Raw genomic sequence first — 26,179 nt, 5'->3', positions numbered from 1 at the left:
GATTATACTTAATATGACAATTTGCCGACGAATATTCTGTGCTAAGTAGTTAAAAAGAATAAGGGCCACTCGAGATTCATCGGTAAAATTGAATCAAAAAAATACGTTTGCTTTTTTTCTGAATACATTTAATTGGATGAAAGGTATTTGTATTGTGTTTTGTTGTATTAATAAAATCTTTTTTCAGACAAGGAATGTTATAAAGAATTTAGTTTATTAGTATTTTCATTTTACCAGTGAAACTCCGTGGCGCCTATTTCCTTTTGAATAGCATAGTTCCAACCGTCATGAATACTCTGTCGTCATAGTTTTTCGTACTTTGAAACTGTATCTACTTTGGCTTTAATTAGAACGCATGTATTTACGGCACCTGAAAAAAAACTAATGGAAAAAGTAAACAAGGCATTTTAAAAAGAAACTTGATTGAAATTGGTGCATCTTTTCTGGGTTCTGATGTTACAGGCAGGAAGTAACATTTATAGAGAGACAAATCCTGAAACTCAGTTCAACAAATGATTTCATATTGTCTTTAAATGGACACAGTGGAAAAAATATGTTGTGCGGTTCGAAATGCAACCATCCCGCTTGTAAAAGCTATATAAAGACTGCATTTTTTTATACTTTCATGATATTTTTAAGAACACTTTTCCAACAAATAGTTTTCACGCGAATTTTGGTTTTTCATTGCAGGGCGGCCGATTCTTTTACGTGTGCTGGAAATTTGCAAGAAACGTGTCGTTTCGGGTTTAAATTTACGCAAAATATTGTGACTCTTTCTTACCAAATTACAAAAAGGGCTCTCGACGTCCAACGGAACAGTTAAACGTCACTCATTCGAACAACGTTCACGGTACACTCGTTAGTTGAACATTTACGTAAAATCATGATGACGGGGTAATAATAACGATGCCCCTCAACACCTTACGAGACTTAGTCATCCGTTTATCAGTTCGTCACTTTATTGAAATTGATAAAATGCAAGATAATGTCACACGGATTATATAACCTCACTGATGGTTGTCGAATTGTATTTTTCACACGGCCACTGCCAGTTTTATAATGTCAATGAATTAGCAACGAGTTTTTAGATTTGAAAAAGTTTCAAAAACAAGAAGTTACGTTTTGGAATAGACAAAATTTGATCATAGACAATTTAACGCAAACTATTTTTTATTCACATGAAAAGAGTTTTTGTTTTTAACCCCCGACGCAAAAAGAGGGGTGTTATAAGTTTGACCGCTATGACATGTGTGTCTGTCTGTGGCACTGTAGCTCTTAAACGGGTGGACCGATTTGAAGGCGGTTTTTTTATATTTGAAAGCAGGTTTTCTAGCTATGGTTCTTAGACATGTTTTATCAAAATCGGTTCAGCCGTTTCAAGATCATCAGCTCTTTTGTTCGCTGCGGTAGGAATCTTAGACGCATAACGGGTATTTACTTTACTTCCAAACATATTTGGGACCTAAAGTTTGAAACACCCATATATGCTATATAACTATGCATGATTATGGAATTCTCGGCCTGATGCTGCAGCCAGGATATCCAGAACACTAGTAGGTAAAATCTTGTTAAAACCATAGCAGATATATCGTGTTTGGATTCGTTTTGATCAGTAATTGATTCTACATATAATGCAGTGGTGGCAACACGACGAGCTGATGCTACAGCCAGGATATCCAGCACACCAGTATACTCTTGAAAAAATAATAGCAGATATGTCGTGTTTGATTCCTTTTGATCAGTATTTGATTCTACATACAATGCAATGGTGGCAACAAGATGAGCTGATGCTGCAGCCAGGATATCCAACACACTAGTACACTTAAAAAAATAAAAATATCAGTTTAAAAAAAAACAAATTAAAATTTTTAAAAATCCCCGACATAAAAAAACGCCCGCAAAAATCAAAATAAAAAACGCCCGAAAAAAACGCCGCTAAAAAAGAGAACTAAAAAGTAAAAAATAATTATGCACTACCTAGCTGTTGCCCGCGACTTCATCTGCGAAGAATTCGTTTATCCCTATCCCGTGGGGACTATGCTGATTTCCCGCAAAATTAGCCTAAGTTAATTTAGTATAAGTATCTAGTAATATTTTTTTTATCTAAGCGTCGTCGGTGTCGGGGGACCGCTAAGGTTAATACTTTAAAAAATACAACATATGTACTTTAATTTCCTGTTATTTCGGCGTGACAATACAATAATCTGGTAGTAGAGTCCTGGTGGTCTGGCCGAGATCATCTCCGCAGGATGGAACTCTTCAACGGCTAATGGCATCCACTTGCAAGTCTGGCAACTTTATACGGATGTAATTAGGATATTTAATAATTCAATTATAGTTAGCAGAAAGTCATTCCAGTTAGTAGAAACTTTCCAAGAACTTGTCAGGCACGCCCAAGTATACGAACATATATACCTACTATAGGATTAGAAGAGAAAAAAAATCGCCATCACTTCACGTCTATAGCCCCTAAAAAACCCCCTTCCCTAAAAAATGTTACCATTGTCGGCATATTTAGTTGCTACATATATTCGTGCAATATAAATGCACTGATAGTCTCTTGAGCAAAGCCGCAGACGGACAGACAGACAGACAGACATGGCGAAACTATAAGTGTTTCGTTTTTGGCACTTTGTATACGGAATCCTAAAAAAACAAAGCTCAATTTAGACCTACATAAGGAATACTCGTACTGTTCCCATCTCTGGGCTGGAGCGCCTCAGTATCAACTTCTTCCATTTGACCACATCCAACAAAACTCTCTCGAATTATGATTGGTTTTTTGGAGTATTTTTGTATTTTTTATTTCAACTCCAAATTCGTTACTTTCACGGGTATCCAGTGAAACCATATCGAAAATACAAACTGAGACAAGGATGCACAGAAAAACCAGAAAAAGAGACCAGCGCTGGTAATCGAACCCAGGTCCTCAGCAATCCGCGCTACGTGCTATTACCTCTACACCACCGCTGGAAAGGAGTATAGACACGAGTTTCTCCTATGCACACATATCTCAGGTTGCTTTTTTCCACTACGCTAATTAAGCAGCAGCACTAGCGCTATTCTATGTTACGCTCTCATCGAGAGACGTCACGTTCTTTTAGAACTAACCGCTCACCCAGACAAGAGATGTCGCTACTAAGCAATCAAATTATGATTGTTTTTTTTTTTGGAGTCTTATATTTTTTAATTTCAACTCCAAATTTGTTACTTTTACGGGTATCCCGTGAAACCATATCGAAAATACAAATCAATCTCTCGAATTGTCAACGACCGGGAACTTTTTGGACCCTATTTCACCACGCTGTCAGGTTCGACTACTACTTAAACCCCCGACGCAAAAAGAGGGGTGTTATAAGTTATGTCTGTCTGTGGAACCGGTCTCTCAAACGGGTGGACCGATTTGAATGCGGTTTTTAAAATTGAAAGTAGTTTTTCTAGCGATGGTTCTTAGACATGTTTTATCAAAATCCGTTAAGCCGTTTTTGAGATATTGAAGTCGGGGGTTTTCCAACTTTTTGTTGGTTAGGCGTTTCTCGACGAAATTTAATTTATCACTAATTAAATCTCACAAAAAGTTTTAGAATAGAGGTAAATTTTAGAAAATAAAATGTTTGTTAATGGTGCTGCCATCTAGTATGAAACCAGTAGACTTTAACGCAAACCAGTGTTGTACTAATCTCACTGAAATATGCTAGAAAATGTGAAATATAGATGGCACTGTAATTATTATTATAGAAGTTAGCACAATTTTAAATAGTTACTTTGTTTCATTTAAAAAACGTGTGCAAATTTTACCGTTAAGTTTTTCAAGTTCAAATGGAGTATAGATACAAATAATACATTGTCACACGACATATGTCACTGATAATTGTCACGTTGGTGAAATATAGTCCTGGCCGGCTTGACTCCTTGTCCTTGCGGACGGATGTTGCATCTCTATATATATTATAGGTACTGCATCTATCCTAGGGAGTGCTATAGGGAGTTCTTCACTCTATTGCCTGCTGCTAAGATTCTCCATCGTTCCACTCGCAACCGACTTTCTTCCATCTTCACCACCTCAGTAGCAACTACAGTTCCTTTCTCGCGGATTTTTTTGCCACGCACAGCGAAACTTTGGAATGACCTTGCAGCACCAGTATTTCCGGACCGGTACAACCTGGGGATCTTCAAAAACCGGACAAGTGCGAGTCGGACTCGCGTACCCAGGGTTCCGTATAATGCTTTTCTCAAACATGACATGAAATTAAATAAAAAAGTGGTGCTGGGTGTGGGCGTGCGCCGTGTCGCAGAGCGCGCGTTGAATGAAACGAAAGACGGTCGCATTGCCGGCCAGCGGCCTGCAAAGTTGTATGAAATCTCTTTGCAGGCCGCTAGAATGACCGCGCGCACGCAGCTGAGCTACAGCGCCTGCAGCGCGATACTTCTCAGCGTATTATTTGTAACACAACGTCAATATTTCATGTCATGTTTGAGAAAATTATTTGAATAGTTATTATCAAATTGCCATCTCATATTTCGCATAATGCCCGGGCATTATGAAAAAAACCGGGCAAGTGCGAGTCGGACTCGCGCACCGAGGGTTCCGTACACATTTATAGGTATGTAAACGGGAATCGTGTGTTGAAGATATTTCTCACTTCTGAGTGATTTAACACATCCAGTGTAGTGTAAGCCCTGCTCCTAAGTAAAACGTACGCAGTGTGGGGTCATTGATTTTTACAGATACAAAAAATCAAGATTTTCAGACTTTTCTAGTTGGTTGTGTTGTAATAGCTACCTACACACCAAATTACAAGTTTCTAGGACAACTGGAAGTACCCTATAGGTTTTCAGTGCACGGCAATTTGTATGGAATCACGTTGTTTAATGACTGTATCTTTTGATTGCGTTGACTTAAAAGTTTGATTTTTTCAAGGCTTCAAGGGACCGCAGATATGAGTATTCGATATCAATTTCAGCTTGATACCTCCACGCGTTCCTGAGAAAAAGGGTCTTGACACACGGACGGACAGACGGACAACAAAGTGATCCTATAAGGGTTCCGTTTTTTCCTTTCGAGGTACGGAACCCTAAAAATGACCGATTTATCACTTGGTCCATGACATATCGAATAAATACAAGCATATATTTCTTCCTATGCTATTATCCCTATATTTTGCTGACTGGAAGCGACTTCATAGGGGACTTCGACACATGAGTAATCATAACGGTAATTTCGCAGAAAAGCAAATGATCCATAATGATTCTTAACACTATATTATAATCCGTACATTCCCTATAAATCTAATATACCTAATCTAATCTACACTACATATTTTATAACGCACTTCAAAGTAATTTAAGCTTTACAATGCTAGAATTAACCATTCGCCACTACATCACCTCTATCTATCTATCTACTCGTATCTCAGCCTATATACGTCCCAGTGCTGGGCACAGGCCTCCTCTCAGAATGAGAGGACTAGGGCGGTAGTTCGCACTAAGGTCCGACCGAGATCTCGGTCTCGGTCTCGGTTTCGACAAATCTCGGCCAAAAATCGGCCCGAGATCTCGGTCTCAGTCTCGGCCCAAAACAGCCGAGATTCTCGGCCGCGACCGAGACTACGCGACGGCACTGAATTTAAATATTGGCGCGCGGTTTACCGGGGTGTCCGGGGTGGCATGGCTTTCTTTGGTATTTTGATTGGTCGCCCCGCCCGGCTTCGCGCGTATGGTACCTACTTGCTTACTGACACCCGCTAACAAGAGTAATAAGTGACACCTCGTTCATTTCTTTACGATAACGATTGTTATTGATAATACTGTAGTTTGATTTACGTGATATAGTTATTTGTGTCACAAGGGAGCAAAATGGTGTATTTACGGCGAGGGCGTAACATTGAATCCAGAATGTAGCGAAGGATTCTACAATAGAATCCTGAGCGTAGCGAGGGATTCTAAAGTAGAATCCTGAGCGTAATGAGGGATTCAAGTGTTAACGCCCAAGATGAAAATAATTTTGCTCCCGAGTGGCTCATACAACTTTTCACACAGATCATTAAGGAACTTGAAAAAAAATCTAAATATTATTAAAGAACAACCAGCATAGAAAATGGCGTGGCTTTACAAATTATTAACTTCAAAAAATAGCATTTGCAATAAAACACTTAGAAAAGTCTTGAACAGAAAAGTTGCACTTTGCTCCCTCTCGTCAGGGAGGAAAAGTTACTTTTCTGAAGGAGAGGTGTGAAAATTAAGTTTGTTTGTAGGACCCGGTGGAACTGTTAATTAAACCATAATAAAAGTTTTTTTTTTATTCATACCGAGTATTTTTAGGGTTCCGTAGTCTACTAGGAATAGTATTAGTAGTATATAGTATTTTTACTGCTTTATGGTGTGCAATAAAGAATATTTGTATTGTATTGTATTGTATTGTATACAATTAAAGAAAAAAAGAAAAAAAGAATAATAATACAGGGATGTATGGGGTCCCTTAGTTACAAAACTAAACACTAACTATATATAAACTATATCTACGTTCAGTGGAAGTGTAGAATGCTTCCACCGTCATAAATAAAAAAAAAAAACAATAATTTAGTTCGGAAATATACATTTCAGGTCAAGTAACAAACTATATATATATAATATTGTTATAACTATTATATATAGTTGTAAAAACACGCTTTTTAGTGTAAGTACTTGAAAGATCTAAGATACAAAAGTTTAATGTCAACTGCTCGTCACCTTTTACGAAAAATTGCTTTTTCCGATGCAGAGACGTTCATTATTGAGGAGTCCTGGTGCTTCGTCACCCGTTCCATTTCACCATATGCATTACATAAACATTATTACAATATGCATAAATTGCTTAGCAACTGTGTTAAAGTAATTGAAATTCAACCCGTGAAGTACTTGCTGTTAAGTAGTCGCTCCGTTGGTCAAATGTGGTCTTTATCATCAGTTCCACTTCACCAAATGATGATTTTCTAGAGCAAATGCACGAGTTACTACTAAATATATCGAAATTACCATAGGTCATCATCCCAGCCTATATGGCTTGGGCCATAGTTCCCACGCGGGCCCAGTGCTGATTGGGAACTTCGCACGCACCATTGAATCGCTTCGCAGGTTTGTGCAGGTTTCCACGAAGTTTTTTTATTCACCGCAAAGCTCGTGGTAAATTTCAAATGTACCATAGGTGCCCCTACAATATTTGAAGAGTTCCCTCGATTTCCTTAGGATACAATCATCAGATCCTGATTTGGTGCTTTTAGGACCTAATTGAAAGCATTCCTGGACAAACGAAAAAAAAATTTCAAATCGGTTCATAAATGAGGGAGTTCTGAGGTAACAAACATAAAAAAAATACAGCCGAATTGATAACCTCCATCTTTTTTTGAAGTCGGTTAAAAATACAACATGGTACTTTAGTTTTCGATTAGCGGTCTCCCGACACCGACGACGCTTAGATAAAAAAATATTACTAGGTACTTAATTATGCTAAATTAACTTAGGCTAATTTTGCGGGAAATCAGCATAGTCCCCGCGGGATAGGGATAAACGAATTCTTCGCAGATGAAGTCGCGGGCAACAGCTAGGTAGTGCATAATTTTTTTTATTAATTTTTATCTTTTTAATTGTCTTTCTTGGCGGCGTTTTTTTTCCGAATGTTTTTTTATTTTTGCTGTCGTTTTTGTTGTCTTTTTTTGTGTCGGGGGTTTTGTGTCTGGTATCTATACCTATAGGAAAGAAGTTTTATATGACAACGTAAATTTAGAATTCCATTTTATTGAAGGAAAACTTAATGAATTAATGACACATAAGGATAATTAATAGACACTTCATTGTCCAGTTGTAAACGTGGTGTCGAAATGAGTGCAATGAATAATAATTGACATTTGTAAAATGAAAGTTATATTAACTTTTATTATTTTAATTGTGTGTGGTGTTAGTAATAGTTATGGAGGTATGTTGGTTCATTATAACTAATCTTGTCCATCGAATACCGGGTGTGGCCTGTAATATGAGCAAGTAATTTAAACATAGATCATACTCCTCAAACTGAACAACTAGTTCAGCCACTTTTAAACATAATTAGTTTTTTTAATTTTCATCACACTTGCTCGTAAACAGTGTCGTAACATGCAGGCTACCTTGGTTGCAACCCCCCAAACAAAACCCTCGACCTTAATGTGCTTGTCATGAAACCCGTGGTCGGTAAATGAGTCATTGCCCGTACTAATTTTCATGTCATGAAGCCCAAATGAGTTTGTTACTGCATGGTGTGCTGCTGCTCCGTGCGCGCGCTGCACACGCACGCCATGCACATGCTGGGGGGGGGAGGGGGGCGGTGAGCTGGCGCTGCCAAAAGCGCAATCAGCGGTATCGGCAATTTTGGAAAAAATATTACTTTTCCTTTTTTAAATATACAATTTTACTCGCAACTTCTTCGACTTCCGGCTTCTTATAGACTCTCATTCGTAATTCCTTATTTACCGCCCTTAAGACACATGTACTATTTTATTACACTTTTAAGTTTATTCAAAGAAGCAATGTAAAGAAAAATGCTTGATGTTTGTAGCGTGACAGACGACGTCAGCTGTGTTCTAGGATGGCGTACATTGATACCATAATTTAATTTGTATGATAAAAGGAAAATTCAGACTCCATTATTTTTAAAAGTCGCTGAACTAATATTGTTCAGTTTGACGAGGACGATCTATGTTTTAATTTTTTCCTCGTATTGCAGGCCACACCCGTATATCATATATCACCCCCACATTTTTAAACCCCCGGCGCAAAAAGGGGGGTGTTATAAGTTTGAACGCTGTGTGTCTGTCTGTCTGTGGCACCGTAGCTCTTAAACGGGTGAACCGATTTTAATGCCGTTTGTTTTATTTGAAAGCAAGTTTTCTAGCGATGGTTCTTAGACATGTTTTATCAAAATCGGTTCAGTCGTTTTTGACATATTGAACTTTGTTTCCAACCTTTTGTTATAAAGGTTAGGTTATTATTTATTGTTTTGGGAAACTTACAGCATAATTTATTACAATCGAGCTTTCATTTTTAAGGTTCCGTAGTCGAAACGACAAAACGGAACCCTTATATTTTTGTTATGTCCGTCCGTCCTTCCGTTCGTCCGCATGTCACAAGCATGCAATAAGTACATGACGTAAATTGATGAAATTTGGAGTAATGGTCTTGTGATGGCCGCACGCTACTTAGTTTGGGTGTTAAATAAGAAAAAAATAAAATTAAAATTATTAAATTCAGTATACAGATAGTTCGAGTCCCGGAGAAGGGCATAGGATAGTTTTAGACACGATACGGACAATCTTTATGTGAATAATTACTAGATATTATCACTTGCTTTGAATTTTGAGTTAAACTCTATTCATATAAAGGCTTGTTTACATTTTGTTAAGTAGCAAGTGCAAGTAAGAAGTGATAAGTTACGATGACAAGTGTTGAGTGTTAAAAAAATCGTTTACACGTTGCTTAGTTGTGCTTTGTGCAGGTGCAAAGTGTAGGACAAAATGGTGGACGGACAATGATTAGAATTACGGAATATTTTACAAAGTATAGTCACGATAATCACTTCAGGAATCGAAAATGAGGTGTTAGTTGAAATCGAGAAAACTAAAAGCTTATGGCAAAGAAAATCCTCATTTTTTTAACGTTCGCATCCTTCCGTACTATGCACTTAAAAACTACTTAACAGGCAAAAATAGACCGAGTGTCTATTCACTTTATTTCGCACTCGCACTTGCTACTTAACAGAGTGACCGTTTACACGTTGTTTTTACTAATCACTTTACACCTGCACTTGCCACTTAACAAAGTGTTAACAGGCCTTAACAGGGCGTTGGCAGGTAACTCTAGTTGCCAAAAGCAAGTGAGCGAATAAGTGAGTTATAAATTGACGTCATAAATTTGCCATGACAATAACAACTGAACGCCATTTAGTAAAAACAAACCATTGTTGTTAAACCATATAGTTTTAAAATTACCCATCATCATCATCAGCCGGAACACGTCCACTGCTGAACAAAGGCCTCCCCCTTAGAACGCCACAATGAACGACAACTCGCCACATCCATCCACCGGTTGCACGTAACTCTCACGATGTCGTCAGTCCTAGTGGGAGACCTGACAACGCTTCGTCTTCCGGTTCGTGGTCGCCACTCGAAAGCTTTTCTCCCCCAATTACATATGTAATACTGACCCATACATACTGACATAGCCAAGCGAATTAGCTCGTTGAAGTGGCAATGGGCGGGCCATATAGCACGGAGAGCGGATGGCCGTTGGGGCCGAAAATTTCTCGAGTGGAGACCGCGGATCGGCAAGCGCAGCGTAGGACGTCCACCAACAAGATGGACGGATGACCTGGTTAAAGCTGCGGGTTCATGGTGGATGCAGGCCGCTGCCAACCGAAGCAACTGGAGGTCTGTGGGGGAGGACTGTGTCCAACAGTGGACGTCCTACGGCTGGGATGATGATGATGATGATGATGACTGACCCATTAAAATGGGCCACCAGGTATATTGATAAAAAATCAATTTAAGATGGATATTATCGAACGTACGTCTTAACTCTTAGACCCTGTGTTGCCAGTGATGACCTGCGGATCTGAGACGTGGTGGACTGTTTGGCCTTTTTAGAGGCTCAGAGTCACACAACGAGCTATGGAGAAAGCTATGCTTGGAGTTTCTCTGCGCGATAGCATTCGAAATACGGATATTCATCGAAGAACAAAAGTCATCGACATAGCTGGAAAAATATGCAAGTTGAAGTGGTAATAATCGGAACACATCGCTCGAAGAACAGATAACCGTTGGGGGAGAAAAGTCCTCGAGTAAACACAAACCGGAAGACGAAGCGTCGACAGGTTCGCACTAGGACTGACGACATCGTGAGAGTTGCGGGCCGGTGGGTGCAAGTGGCGAGTTGTCGTTCATTGTGGCGTTCTAAGGGGGAGGCCTTTGTTCAGCAGTGGACGTCTTCCGGCTGATGATGATGATGATTATCGAATGTTCGATAAATTCCCGCGTTCCAAGTAGTGCGTCGGAAATCGTGGTTAAGCCATATTAAGGATATTTAACTTTTTAAATATATACATCATTATGAAAATACACATTTTCCTTATTTGTTTTGATTCTACTGACTGAGAAACGGATCAAGTCTGCCTATATACGTCCGACTGCTGGGCACAAAGCTTTCGGAATGAGGCTTGTAGTTGTAGTCATCAACAACGTTAACATTTAAGTAACATTTTCTTATTATTAAATGTATACAATTTATTTAGGAGACAGTTAGATTTGCTAAGGGGTTTGCTAAGATGATTTTTCGATTCAGTGATTTGTTTGCAAAATATTGAACTTTAAAGTGCAAATTTTCATGAAAATCGAGCGTCTCCCCCCCTCTAAAATCTAAACCGGTGGGTGGAAAAATTTGAAAAAATTCAGGATGGTAGTAAGTATATCAAACTTTCAAGGAAAACTATAACGGCTAAGTTTGTTTGAGAATTATTAGTAGTTTAAGAGTAAATAGCAGCCTAAGGTATAAAATATACCTAAACTTGGAATATTCCGTACAAAATACGAAATCCTTAGAAAAATGTTACTTATTTTTTCGTAATGGCTACGGAACCCTATTTTGGGTGTGTCCAACACGCTCTAGCCGTGGTGGCCTAGTGGTTTGACCTATCGCCTCTCAAACAGAGGGTCGTGGGTTCAAACCCCGGCTCGCACCTCTGAGTTTTTCGAAATTCATGTGCGGAATTACATTTGAAATTTACCACGAGCTTTGCGGTGAAGGAAAACATCGTGAGGAAACCTACACAAACCTGCGAAGCAATTCAATGGTGCGTGTGAAGTTCCCAATCCGCACTGGCCCGCGTGGGAACTATGGCCCAAGCCTTCTGTTCTGAGAGGAGGCCTGTGCCCAGCAGTGGGACGTATATAGGCTGGGATGAAGATGATGAACACGCTCTTGACCGGTTTTTTTTTAATTTTTATTACACCAAAGTTTATTCGAAGAAGCAATGTAAAGCGAAATGCTTGATGTTTGTAGTGTGACAGGCGACGTCAGTTGTGTTTTAAGATGGCGTACATTGATAGCAGTATTTAATTTTTATGGAAAAAGGAAAATTCAAAGACTCCATCATTTTTAAAAGTCGCTGAACTAATGTTGTTCAGTTTGACGAGGACGATCTATGTTTTAATTTTTTGGTCGTATTACAGGCCACACCCGGTATTGTGTGTGAAGAAATATTTAAATTCAACTATAATATAAAGGTCTAGAGACACCGTGTCATACTATAACCGTAATAGGAACGTTTTAGGCACGGAATGTAACGCGACGCGGACTACAACATGTCAACGGCCTGTCATACCCATAAGAAGCGTATCGGCACCGTTGTTGATGCGCACAGTACAACATGGGTCACAGTACCACATTGTGCTGCGGCAACTGTTCTAACCTAACCTAACCTAACCAACTTTTCTGGTAGCGATTTCTAACTTATTCTAATATATTTTATCGAACAAACAATATTTGTTAAAAATAATTCTACAATTCGATAAAGAATAAAGTGAGATTATGAGATTCATTGAATAGTTTTTCTATTAAATATGTTTCATTCAAGCAAACAGTCATTAAAACAATAATCATCATCATCATCCCAGCCTATATACGTCCCACTGCTGGGCACAGGCCTCCTCTCAGAACAAGAGGGCTTGGGCCATAGTTCCCACGCGGGCCCAGTGCGGATTGGGAACTTCACACGCACCATTGAATTGCTTCGCAGGTTTGTGCAGGTTTCCTCACGATGTTTTTCCTTCACCGCAAAGCTCGTGGTAAATTTCAAATGTAATTCCGCACATGAATTTCGAAAAACTCAGAGGTGCGAGCCTGGGTTTGAACCCACGACCCTCTGTTTGAGAGGCGATTGGTCAAACCACTTGGCCACCACGGCTTCAAACAATAATATTCGAAGTAAAAATACAAACCCAAATATTGTATAAAACATTTTCTGCGAAATTAAATTCTATGAAATTTCTGTCTGCGAAAGAACGGAACACCACTATGCCCCACTAGCACGTTTCTTAACCAACGGTCGCCGTCGCGTGTCATGTATGCGCTTGACATTCCGTTTGACACTCCGTCTGACACGCTCCTATTACGGCCATGACATGGCACGGTGTTATGTGTAGAGCTTAAGGCACAATACAATACAATAACTCTTTATTGTACACCAACACAGTAAGCAGTACAGGAAACACAAGCACACGAGTAGCAATGTACTATTGTTAAATTGATTTGAATAAAAATCAACGCACGTAAAAAAAGCTCCTGGCGACATACCTGCGCAGTGAGCGAAATACGGACCCAATGAGGGCTATCGCGAATGAATTCGCCGCTAGAGGCGCTAGTGTAGCGTGAGGTCTCCGAAATGTCAAATCTCATAGTTTTTGGGTGAGCTACGCGGGTTTATTTATAATTAGATTTTTTTTGTGAATACTTTGCATTACCTGAAATTAATTATGGCAATTATGCGTTACGGGGCAATGAATGTATGTGTTTTGAGACAGTTTTGTCTTTCGGAAACTTTTGTCCTCCCTTTTTTTCCGAACAAAACGGGACTAAGCAACACTGTGGTTGCTGGATATTTTTATGGTACGGTTTTAAGGTGTTTTAAATATGATTTTAATCTAAACTTTGTTTTAACGCCCGTAATAACAAACTCTGAAAGCCAAACTTAAAAACCTCACGCAACAGTGCGCCATCTAGTGAGACAAAAAACGATAGCCCTCATTGGCGGCGGATCAGTGGGGGACGTAACAGCTCGCGCGCGGCCGTCAAGCCATTTGCTGGTTAGTTGACAGATGCGCAAACGTATCCCCTCCACTAGCCACCCAGGGCTCTTTTTAAGTGCGTTGACTTATAACTGCTCCAACTGCTCTATGTTAATCGAAATGATACCATTTTTTACAGATATTACGGCAACATTTATGATCAATACAGCGACTCTACATGGTACGGAAACAGCATACTGCGAGTCAAATCCGAAAAAAGTAACTTTGGAAGAAGGTTCACAAGTACGAATTGAAACGAGTAATTATAACCACATACAGTACGCTGCGTGAGTATTTATACATACACGATCTAATTAATAGAGTATGTCTAATGAAAACTGAACCTGCAAAAATGCAGCAATTTGATAGCAGGTTTTCTAGCGATGGTTCTTAGACATGTTTTATCAAAATCGGTTCAGCCGTTTTTGAGATACTGAACTTTGAAGTGACAAAGTCGGGGGTTTTCTAACTTTTTGTTGGTTAGGTTGTATTCATTTTGGTAGGCATAAGGTAGAGGCAACGCGTACTTTTTACCCGACTGCCCGAAGGAGGGTTATGTTTTTCATGCGTTTGAATGTATGTATGTATGTATCGGAGTGAAGGCTATGTAACATTTCAATATGGCGTCTGCGAAAAAAACATGGCGGAGGAATGAAAAAAAGTAAATTGTATTGTTACAATATGAGTATAAAATGAAAGCTAATACCTAATTAGCCCATTCTAAATATATAGGTTATACATATTTTTAGTCTACCGTTTTCACAGAAATATCAAAAAAGTATAAAATAAAACAATAAATTTAAAAAATCAACAATCCCTTATAAACTAAAAAGACGAAAATAAGTCTAGTGGCCTATAGAACTCTGTTAAGTATCTAATTTAAAGTAAGTCGGGACCCATTTAAATCGTGACGCTCAAAAATTCTTAGTAATGGGTCCCGACTGTTGCAATTTAAATAAACTACTTAACAGAGTTCTAGACCTTAGACTAGACTAATTTTCTTCATTTTAGTTTTTAACGCAGTCGGTGGCACTTTAAGTGATGCCGTCTCTGTATGTTTTGTCCGAATAAACAAAGACGGCATTACTTTTATCTGACACTTAAAGTTAGTCGACAAGTGGTGAAACAGACCCTAATAATTGTAGTTTTAATTTGTACAGTCAGCATCAAAAGTAGCTATACACTTTCGTACTTTGTCGTTTTACAGCCTCGTAACAAAAAAGTCATCCGCTACTTTTGATGCAATTATATAGATATCTATCAGCAGCTATACAGCAGCTGATAGAAGGCAAAGAGGTGGATATGCTGGAGGGCATCAATAAAAATTGCCTGCAATATTTTATAGTACATTGTGTCTTAAGGGCGGTAAATAAGGAATTACGAACGAGAGTCTATTAGAAGCCCGAAGTCGAAGACTGAGGGCTTTAATGAGTCGATGTTCGTAATTATAGTACCGCCCGTGCGACATACAATGTTTTTCATCACATTTGCAAGTAAAATTTTATATTTGTAAAAGAAAAAATATAATTGTTCTAAATATTGGCGATACCTTAGGCTGTGCTCTTGGCAGCGTCGCCCTCTACCTCCCTCGGCATGCGCCGCAACGTGCGTGTGCATGTGGTCCATGTGGTCCTGCAGCAGCGCGCACAGCACCATCAGTACGGGCACTGACTCATTTACCGACCTTGGGCTTCATGACAACAAAATGTGTACGCGCAATGACTCATTTACCGACCACGGGTTTCATGACAAGCACATTAAGGTCGAGGGTTTTATTTGAGGGGTTGCAACAAAGGTAGCCTGCATGTTACGACACTGTTTACGAGCAAGTGAGATGAAAAATACTTAAATTACCTTCCTGTGACTTCTGTTACCGTAGAAAGGTCATTTAGTTATTTAAAATGGATTGAACAAATTTATTGAACAAATATTAGTCTTTTATTCAGTATTTTGATAAGCGATTATAAATATGTATATAAATGTCATAGTTTGTGAAATAATATTTAAGTTTAAAATACTTGTGTATTTGTTTTTTTGACAACCATACTTTGCCACAAAAAGTGCACGTTGATAACGATCGCTAGGATAAACAAATTTTACGCGGGCGGAATCGCTGGTAACATCTAGTTTATATACAGGACAATCAGCTGTTTGTCTAATTCATGTCATTTCACAAGGTAAACACATTAAATCTTTTTTTTACTTTTCTTACAACAATAACAGAACAAAAAATCAAAAAACCAGACTGCCTTAAAAATACTAAAAAAAAGAAAAGAAGTCTAGAAGTCTAGAACTCTGTTAAATAGCTTAAAGTTCAACATTCGGGATTTTTAAGTTGGTCTCGATTTGAATGGACACCGACTGTTAAACTTTAAGTTAGATACTTAACAGATTCTATTCTGGATTTATTATTCTTTTTTTATTTTTTATTTGGTACTTTTTTGACATTTCTGTGAAAATGGTAGATTAAAAGTATCCTAACATGTATATATTTAGAATGGGTTAATGGGCTCTCTAAACTTTGTTTTTTTTTTATATTTTCAGGTGTGACATCCCTAATCATCCGAAAGAATTTGATACTCCAAGGAATAATGACGACAATAAAGACGCCTGGTATTTGGTATGAATTTCTATTTTATTAGTTCACTATAGGTACTTTACTCGCAGCTTCGCACGCGGACGCCATTAGATACAGCAATTGTATTAACATTTTGATGTTTTACTAAATTTTGAGAACCTTTTGAGAGAGAAAGAAAGAAAATACATTTATTCCACATTATTATTATTTATTTATTTACATTTATTATTGATGACCGGATGGCCAAGTGGTTCAAAGAAAACATTTTTAACCGGTAGTTTCTGTTAATTTACTAAACCGTCTACCGAAGTTAACGGAAATGAAATAAAAATTGCGTATGAATTAAGGTTTTAGATTGCAGTTACATATGCTTAAACTTAAGTTTCTCTTAACCCTACCTTTACAGGTGTACACGCAGTTAAAAAATAATAAAGATAATAAAGATAAAAATAAAAATTTTAACATTACAATTATTTTAAATACTAACCCCCTTATTCATAAAACTTAACAAGCCTATGTTAACTAACAAATGCTTTGTCCCTTTCTAACAAATACAAATGTCGAAGTGACAGATAAGGACAAACGAATTTTAGCGGCATTTTAACTTTTTTTTTTTTTATACGACTGGATGGCAAACGAGCAAGTGGGTCTCCTGATGGTAAGAGATCACCACCGCCCATAAACATCTGCAACACCAGGGGTATTGCAGACGCGTTGCCAACCTAGAGGCCTAAGATGGGATACCTCACGTGCCAGTAATTTCACCGGCTGTCTTACTCTCCACGCCGAAACACAACAATGCAAGCACTGCTGCTTCACGGCAGGATTAGCGAGCAAGATGGTGGTAGCAATCCGGGCGGACCTTGCACAAAGTCCTACCACCTGCACAAACAGGTTTGATTGTCGTTTATGAATAAGGGGGTTAGGCATTACAATTATTATTACAATCGATAAAATAGTTCCAATACCATTACAATTTTGATTATTTACAAGCGAACATTATCATTATCATACAGAAAATCCTTTACACTATAATAACATTTGTTTAATAGCCAATGTTTCGTCAAAGTAATAAACGTTAACGGAAATTAAGTACAACATGGTATGCATGCATAGTTAATAAAAACCGGGCAAGTGCGAGTCGGACTCGCGCACCGAGGGTTCCGTGCACATTTGTAGGTATGTAAGTAAACGGGATTCGTATCTTGACGATATTTTAGGGCCCCGAGATACAGGCTCCTGCCTAGTTCGGGGTCCGCCGGATATTTCACTGTGCGAATATTTAAAAAAAAACTCGCTTTTTCCGAGTGATTTAATACATCCAGTGTATGCAGAGCCCTACTCTTAAGCAAAATTGAGAAAGAGAAAGAGAGAGAGAGAGAAAGAGATTTATTTACACATATTCGATACACAGAAAAAACACTATAATAATAATTAAAAAAAACATCAAGCAATAACGGCAAGCCACAACGCTGTTTTTCAATGGGACCCATTAAAACTAAACACATAAAATAAAGACATATACACACTAAGCTGTGACGACACAAACGCCAGCAGAAGGTAGTTCGCAAATAAAGTTATATTCCGGAAGAATGTATGGCAACACTTGCTCAGTTTAACCATTTTCGAACAAGATAGACTTCGAGTTGATATTTACAGAGAGACATAAAAAAATCAAGATTTTCAGACTTTTCTAGTTGGTTGTGTTATAATAGCTACCTTCATACCAAATTTCAAGATTTTGAGTTCACGGGAAGTACCTTGTAGGTTTTGATTCCCTTGCGAGTTTCGAAAATTTGCGGAAATTTGCAGCATAAACTGCTGTATCTTTTGATTGCGTTGGCTTAGAAGTTTGTTTTTTTTACAGCTCCAAGGGACAGTAGACCTCAGTATTTGATATAAATTTCAGCTTGATACCTCCACGCGTTCCCGAGAAAAAGGGTCTTGACAGACAGACAGACAGACAAAAAGTGATCCTATAAGGGTTCCGTTTTTTTCTTTTGAGGTACGAAACCTTAAGAGAAGTCTCTTCGTTCCATTCTCCATACAAACGTAGTCCCGGTCTCATTTGAAAACTAGGCAACAGAAATAGATGAAATCTTGTAAGTATGGACTAATCTATGCCTGTGGTTTTTCAGATTTTCATATAAATGTGTAATATCAGAATTACAGGCGCTCAAAAGTCGTCAAAAAAAAGATGTCAACTTTTCACGAGAATTACAGACTAATAAAGCATTTTTACAAAAATCGAAAAAGCACTGGCATAGAAAATATAATGAATATCTTGATTGTAAAATATCAATGATTTCTGTGCTATACTTTTCGTATAATATGAGGACAACGAAACCCGAAATTCAACCGCCCAAATCTTGAAAAGCCTACAGCTATCTCGATATAAATTACGGACGTCATTGCGGAAGGCATGGGGGGGACGGCTGCGAGCGCTTATGTCACGTGCGATAAAGACAGCAATATCCCAAACGAATACCTAACGCGGCCGCGCGGCCGGCAGGGAAACTTCTCGTAAAAGTATAAACTTCCTCAGTCCTGTATTTGTCAACAGGCCGTATAGGTCGCAGCCAAGGCCATATAGGTGGCAGGTGTACTAGGGCGGCAGATTTCAGAGGATGCTCATTCAATTTTTTATCTTAGAAAGGCACATGGGGGCAGCGGAAATAAAGTGCCCTACACTCATAAAAAAAAACCGGCACTGATCCTCCTTCTTATAAAGCTTGTATGTTTTTTTTAAATGAAAGTTTTTATTAAGAAAATATTAAGAAAATACAAAATATCCATAGGACTAAAACTACTTATTATTAAAATAACTAAAAGTTTAATTAAAAAAGAGAGGTGGGCCTCTTGGCATGGTGCCCATCACGCAGGCAGCATTCCCGCGTTGAACTGCGATTGAGATTCTTTGCGCGAGAAAGCTGCCGGCGCGAGGGTTGCCTGTTGCCTCCCTAAACCTATTGCTGAGCTCCCTGTTTAGCTCCAGCGCACCCTTACCCCAAGGACCTAGTCTCGACGCCGAAAGCAAAGAAATGATATTGGGCGCCGAGACAGCTATATTTTTTTTACTATCATCATATTTTTCAGCGATTACCGAATGTCTCGGTGAACGAGTCTGGACGGTGGTCGTGCGAGCTAAAATTCAACGGACCTGGCTCCGGCCTCCACCCTAATCCTGATGGATATACGATGGTGCATTGTGAAATTGACGTCACAGTGACAAAGAGAATAATACCGGGTAAGTTACTCCACACTAATACGCAGATCTCGCACCCCATAATCTAACCAACAATAAGTTGGAAAACCCCCGACATCGTTACTTTAACGTCAAAAACGGCTAAAAATAAAACATGTGCAGCAGCAGCAGTGGGCAGGTGGTAGGACCTTGTGCAAGGTCCGCCCGGATTGCTACCACCATCTTGCTCGCTAATCCTGCCGTGAAGCAGCAGTGCTTGCACTGTTGTGTTTCGGCGTGGAGAGTAAGACAGCCGGTGAAATAACTGGCACTTGGATATAGCATCTTAAGGTATACCGGTAGTGCGCATGGCTAGCAACCTGTCACCTCTCCATTGTAAAGAGGCTTATTTTGGCAACGTTTTGTCAAACTTTAAACCTAAAATTGCTAAAAGTGTCTCCGAAGCGGTAACGTTTCGTGTATTCTGCCTGCCCCATTTGGGAATACAGGTGTGATGTTTGTGTGTGTGTGATGTCTAAGAACCATCTCTGGATTCACTGATTTCAAATTTAAAAAAAACCGGCCAAGAGCGTATCGGACACGCCCGAAATAAGGTTCCGTAGCCATTACGAAAAAATTAAGTATTATTTTTCTAAGGATTTTATACCTTAGGCTGCTATTTACTCTGAAACTACTAATAATTCTCAAGCAAACAAAAGAGCTACGGACACAGACAGACACACAGGCACACAGACACACATAGCGGTCAAACTTATAACACCCCTCTTTTTGCGTCGGGGGTTAAAAACACAGTACACAGTATCAGCGTTTGGCTACTCTATAACCTAACCTAATTAACAGATCGAAATATTGGATTCAGTAAATTTACCTACACTTTAGGAGAAGTAATATACGGGGTGTTATCAAGAGCCAATAAGTATAACCTAACCATCAAACTGAAGCCAGAGTGGAGCTGAAGACAGAGTCTTGTGGCGCGCCATGGGAGAGGCCTATGTCCAGCAGTGGACATCAGATGGCTGGACCACCAAGATATCGCTACCAGATTATTAAATAGTCACGCAATTCACATAAGTATGTCAAAATTCAAGTCAATCCGACTACTGGAAGTTGGTCAAATTTAACTTGCAAGATTTGACTACAGACAAACAGACAGACAACGGAACAGGAAACTAAATAAAAGTTTATAATATAACCTAACCTAACTAACAACAAAAAGTTGGAAAACCCCCGACATTGTCACTTCAAAGTTCTTCTTCTTCTCTTTTAAAATATGGCTTTACTGTCCTAATTAATAGGACAATTTCGCCAGTGTCAAGGTAAACTCTCTTTGAGAGGCACGTTGTACACTGATTGTAGTTTTTACAACTTGATAGTAAAATTCCAGAAACCACGTGGAGACCACTTGCGCATTAAAAAATGTTAGACACGAGAGCAATATAGAATTTTGGGATCACTGTTCACTGTTAAGGTAAATCGCCGCTTAAAACACTATCAACATTATACTTCAACTAGCCAAAGAAACAGAAATAGCAAAATTAGATATTGTCTACATCCGCCATCTTCGAATGCTACAAATCGAATCCCCACTTCAAAGTTCAATATCTAAACATTCAATAAATTATTTAACACTCCAGATGTTGATAAGACATGAATGAGGTAAACGTAAGTACGGGTGTTCGTCACTGTCTCAATAGACGTCATTTATAATCTTATGTAGCAATAAAAGTGACAGTGAGGTGTCATCCATTGGGCAATATGGAATGTCTGAAAATTTTAGAAACGCGTGAAACTTTTTTTATCGATAGGAATAGCCTTTCTAATTAACAGTAAAAAATATCAAATTTTTAAGTAGCGTCAATTAATTTTAAAAAAAATTAAAGAGTTTTCTTTCCCACCAAATTACGATAGTCCGGTTAATACGGGTTGTTCCATAACCCAGAACAAAAATTAAAAAAAAAGAATTTATACGTCAATGCCTCGTTCGTTTTGACCATGTTTTGACATTTCGTTTCTCTTGCGACACAACCTCTACGCGCTTTCGGAGTTATTGTATGCTTTTGAATATCTTGATTTGACGACTGCTTATACTCACACTTATTACCGTGTCGAGCAGTCGGACGTTTACCATAGATCAGTGCCCTTAGTGTAAGTTTTCGGTTACAAAATACGTCTCGAAAAACTCAATTTATATGGAAACACGAACAGCGCCTCTAGCGGAACGTTTGCGATATTCGTGTTTCCATACAAATTGAGATTTTAACACGAATGCGATCGAGACGTATTTTGTAACCGAAAACTTAGACTAAGGGCACAGTCAGGCAATACTCCACCTGCCAAAATACCCTCATTTTATTAATTTTGGCCCGTCAACTATGTAAAAATTGTTACCATTTTTTCCCACAATTACACCGGTAGTTAGTATCGTTTTAACGACGTATTGTCCTCCAGTCTCGGGGAAAGGCGGTAGCTCGAATTGTTTATCGTACTATAGACATTATCAAAGACATGACTGACCATTAATATCGACACTGAGAATAAGTTTTTGTTCATCCCAGCCTATATACGTCCCACTGCTGGGCACAGGCCTATCAGAATGAGAGGGCTTGGGCCGTAGTTCCCACGCGGGCCCAGTGCGGATTAGGAACTTCACACACCATAGAATTGCTTCACAGGTTTGTGCAGGTTCCCTGACGATGTTTTCCTCACCGTAAAACTCGTGGTAAAAATCAGAGGTGCGAGCCGAAGCTTGAACCCACGATCCTCTGTTTAACAGGCCATAGGCCAAACCAATGGGCCACCACGGCTTTTAATTATAGGTAAGTTTTTGTTAAAAATAACATTTTTTGAGGGTTTATTTATTTTATTTACGTGTGTGGGCACATTTTTGTTGACATGGTAGAAGATTCTGTTACAGTTATCTAGTAGAAGTACAGGACGTCTAAAAAATAATCGAAAATTACATTTAATTGTACAACCCAATGAATTAATAAGTCGGTACTATTAACCATTGAGGAGTTCCCTCCTGCGGAGACGACCCTGGCAGGACCACCAAGATGTCTCTACCAGATTATTGTATTGCCACCAAATTTACATAGTATGTCAAATTTCAAGTCAATGGGACCGCTGGAAGTGGGTCAGATTTAGCTTCCAAGATTTGACCCAAACAAATAAATAAATAAACAGGGCAAGCTAAAGAAAAGCTTGTAAAAATGTGAACACGAAAATTGAGACAGTTGAAATGCTCGAATAATGATCCAAAAATTAAATTTTAAATATTTTTTTATGACTGTAATTTTTTTTGACTGTACTTGCATTGTCATGTTAACTACATTTCCGTACCGACTTTCAAGTCGATGCCATTAACCGTTGACAGTTCCCTCCTGCGGAGACGATCCTGGCTGGACTACCATATATTGTCATCAGATTGGCTTAAGTAGGTACATGCCAAATTTCAAGACAATCTGACTGCCTACTTATAGGAGGTGGGTCAAATTGATCTTCCAAGAATTGACCCAAATAAATAAACAAATAATTTGGCATAAATGTTAATCTGGTGACAATAATCTGCTAGTGACGTCCTGTGGTCTAGCAAGGATTTCCACGTCATGCTCCCTGGCAACCCCACTGTCTGATTTGTGATTTTCTAAGCTGATATACCCAATATGTACCGAAGTAGTACTTACTTGAAAAAAAATGTACCTCAATATAATCGAGGGTACAATTAATATTAATTGAATTTCGGGTTGCTGCTCAGCATCTCTCCAGCAAACCCATAATTAAATTTAAGAAATTCCACATGGATACTTACTTTTGGCCGACCGTGGCGGTTAAAAGGTCATGCGTTTATTTAATAAGCTAGTTAGCTTTTGCCCGCGGCTTCGCCCGCCTGGAATTCGGTTATCGCACGCTGTTCCCTAGGGAACTGTGCATTTTTCCGGCATAAAAAGTAACCTATGTCACTCTCTGGCCCATAACCTATTTCTATGTCAAATCGCTCCGTTTCGACGTGAAAGACGGACAAACATACAAACATTCAAACACATTTATAATATTAGTATGTATTGTATTTTTATTTTTTATATACCTAAATAATTATTTGTATAAATTCTTTGTCAAAGTAATCTATTCAATTTAGGACTAGATTCACACGGTGTTCTATTTAGCTTTAGTTGTACAAACACACGAGTACATTACGAGTATGTGTAACTAAGTCAATTGTAATGCGATTTACTCGCACACGAGTCTTGCCTAGTAACAATGCACTATTATTACACAGTGTTATGTCAATGTACGACAGTATGTAGGACTTAATGAGTGCTAATCTCTACTTCCATACTAATATATTTATTACTGGCAGTTGCTCGCGGCTCTGCCCGCGTAGACTTCGTTTATCCTTATCCCGCCGGAACTATGCAATTTTCTAGGATAAAAACTTTTCTGTCTTTCCGTGGAACTCTATGTGTATACCAAATTTCATCTAAATCGGTTAAGTAGATCCAGAGGTTACCCCCTGCAACCTCACAAACTACCTATATACTATAATATAATATAATATAATATGATATATATAAATAAGCCAAAGGCTACTAGAAACACAGGGAAGCTTAAAGTTCCATCTTACAGACTGGCTAAAACCAAAAAGTCTTTTCTGGGAAATTGCATACGTTTTTATAATAAAATTCCAAAAAATATTATAAATGAAACGGATACAAAATTCAGATCTATTGTCAAGAAGACATTAATATCAAAGGCGTATTATAAAGTTAATGATTATATCATGGACAGGGATATTTGGAAATAATTCCGATCCGCATTAGCGATCCCTTCAAATAGTCTGTCTGTAATATGTGTCTGACCGTACACCATGCTACCAGTTGTTAGAGTTGTTGTCACTCTGAAGATGAGCTCTGGTTGAGTTCGAAACGCGTCAGTGTAGTGTGGTGGTGGTGATAGATGGGTTTGTGTGATTTGTGTGTGTTCTTACAGTGTGGAGGTGGAGGAACTGCATGAACACGCATATTTTGCATAAGCTTAGCTATCGTAAGGTCGTGGGTGAGCAAGGAAATTATTTTAGTTCATTGATATGGCCTTCCGCAAAGTAACGCCTGATTCAATAAATTCCTTATAGTTTCGCCATGTCTGTCTGTCCGTCCGCGGCTTTGCTCAGGGACTATCAATGCTAGAAAGCTGTAATTTTGCACGAATATACAAAATGGTATAATTCATACGCGATCGCCCTCATTAAGTTTGCCCTCGTCGATTTCTATTCTTCTACACTAGAATGAACCTCTTGCCATCACGCTTTCTTTGTTAGAATACGCTTCTGTCAACAACAAGCAACTGTATACAGGATCTATCCCAATGTGTCAGTAGAGAGAACTCAAAAACTTCGAGAGATAGCGAAATCTTTTCTTGGCGACGATTTTTTTGCGCTCTTTTGTATCGATACAAACTCAAGTCGAACGCTAAAACTCGTTAATAAGCGTTTCCCCAGAGATAAGACCAGGCTAGATCAGTTTGTCATCCCCGAAAACCCCTGAAACGTATGAGTGGACTGTAATAAGTAAATAAAAGCAAACGAAGAAATAATATGATGAAATTGAAATATACTTGATAACACAGCCACACAACACGACGCAATAATGACAAGTAACAGAAAAATATACAAAAAAAGAACTTTACAAAAAAATACAACAAAAAGTATAAAACTCCCAGAAGTTTGCTACAACCCCTACATACCTACCAAGTTTAATCGAAAACTTTGGAGCCGTTTCCCAGATTCTGATATATAGGTGTTACTTTACGGAGGTCCATATCAATAAACTAAAACAATTACTTTGCTCACCCGCGACCTTATGATAGCTACGTTTATACAAGCAATGTGTTTATGCAGTTCCTCCACCTCCACACTGTAAGAACACACACAAATCTATCACCACCACACAACACTGACGCGAAGTGACGCTTATGGGGTCTATTATTAATGAACAATGCAATTTTCCGGGAGAAAAATATTCCGATGTCCTTCTCCGGGACTCAAACTGTCTGTGTACCGAATTTCATCGAAATACGTTCAGCGGCTTAGATGTGACAAGCTAACAAACTAACGGACTTATAAAACCTCGCTCGCTTAAAGTTGAATATTTTGCAAACATATCGCCAATCCAACGATACCCGATACTATGGGGTTGGATGAGAAAAAAAAATCACCCCCACTTTACGTCTATGGGAGGGTTCTCTATCGTTTACCCGAATTTCACATGCCCGAATGTATCGTTTTCTAGAATTTTCATTTGCCACAAAGTAATTTATTTTTGTAATAGTAATTTCTTCAGAGTTGCTATTAAACTAACCTAACCTAACCTACTGCAATCTATATGATGACATTTAAAAAAATCCTGAGAACAGCACGGTTCTATATATTTTATGGCAAACGTTGGTATGTCAAGTGAAATTCGGGCAAGTAAAGGTAAACGCTATGGGAGGTACCCTAAAAAATTTATTATTTTATTTTTTTATTGTACCATTTTGTCGGCATAGTTTACATATATA

At 38.6% G+C, this 26,179-nt stretch overlaps 2 protein-coding genes across 6 annotated transcripts in view; one reads left to right on the top strand and one right to left on the bottom strand.

Moving 5' to 3' along the window:
• The window catches only part of LOC141443673 (putative fatty acyl-CoA reductase CG5065), a 114,527-nt gene that overhangs the window by 66,952 nt on the left and 21,396 nt on the right, over nucleotides 1-26,179 (bottom strand). The window lies entirely within an intron of this gene.
• Nucleotides 7,844-26,179, top strand: part of LOC141443672 (uncharacterized) — a 69,920-nt gene continuing 51,584 nt past the window's right edge. For both annotated transcript variants that reach the window (XM_074109013.1, XM_074109012.1), the window contains exons 1-4: nucleotides 7,844-7,951; nucleotides 13,984-14,131; nucleotides 16,389-16,464; nucleotides 19,519-19,669. In XM_074109013.1, coding sequence (XP_073965114.1) covers nucleotides 7,891-7,951; nucleotides 13,984-14,131; nucleotides 16,389-16,464; nucleotides 19,519-19,669 — 436 coding nt within the window. In that variant the 5' untranslated portion in view covers nucleotides 7,844-7,890. The remainder of the gene's footprint in view (nucleotides 7,952-13,983; nucleotides 14,132-16,388; nucleotides 16,465-19,518; nucleotides 19,670-26,179) is intronic.

The sequence above is a fragment of the Choristoneura fumiferana genome, chromosome 28 (assembly GCF_025370935.1).
Source record: "Choristoneura fumiferana chromosome 28, NRCan_CFum_1, whole genome shotgun sequence".
In the NCBI taxonomy this organism is placed as follows: domain Eukaryota; kingdom Metazoa; phylum Arthropoda; class Insecta; order Lepidoptera; family Tortricidae; genus Choristoneura; species Choristoneura fumiferana.
The sequence above is the reverse complement of the archived record's forward strand: the minus strand, read 5'-3'. Positions and strand labels throughout refer to the sequence as shown.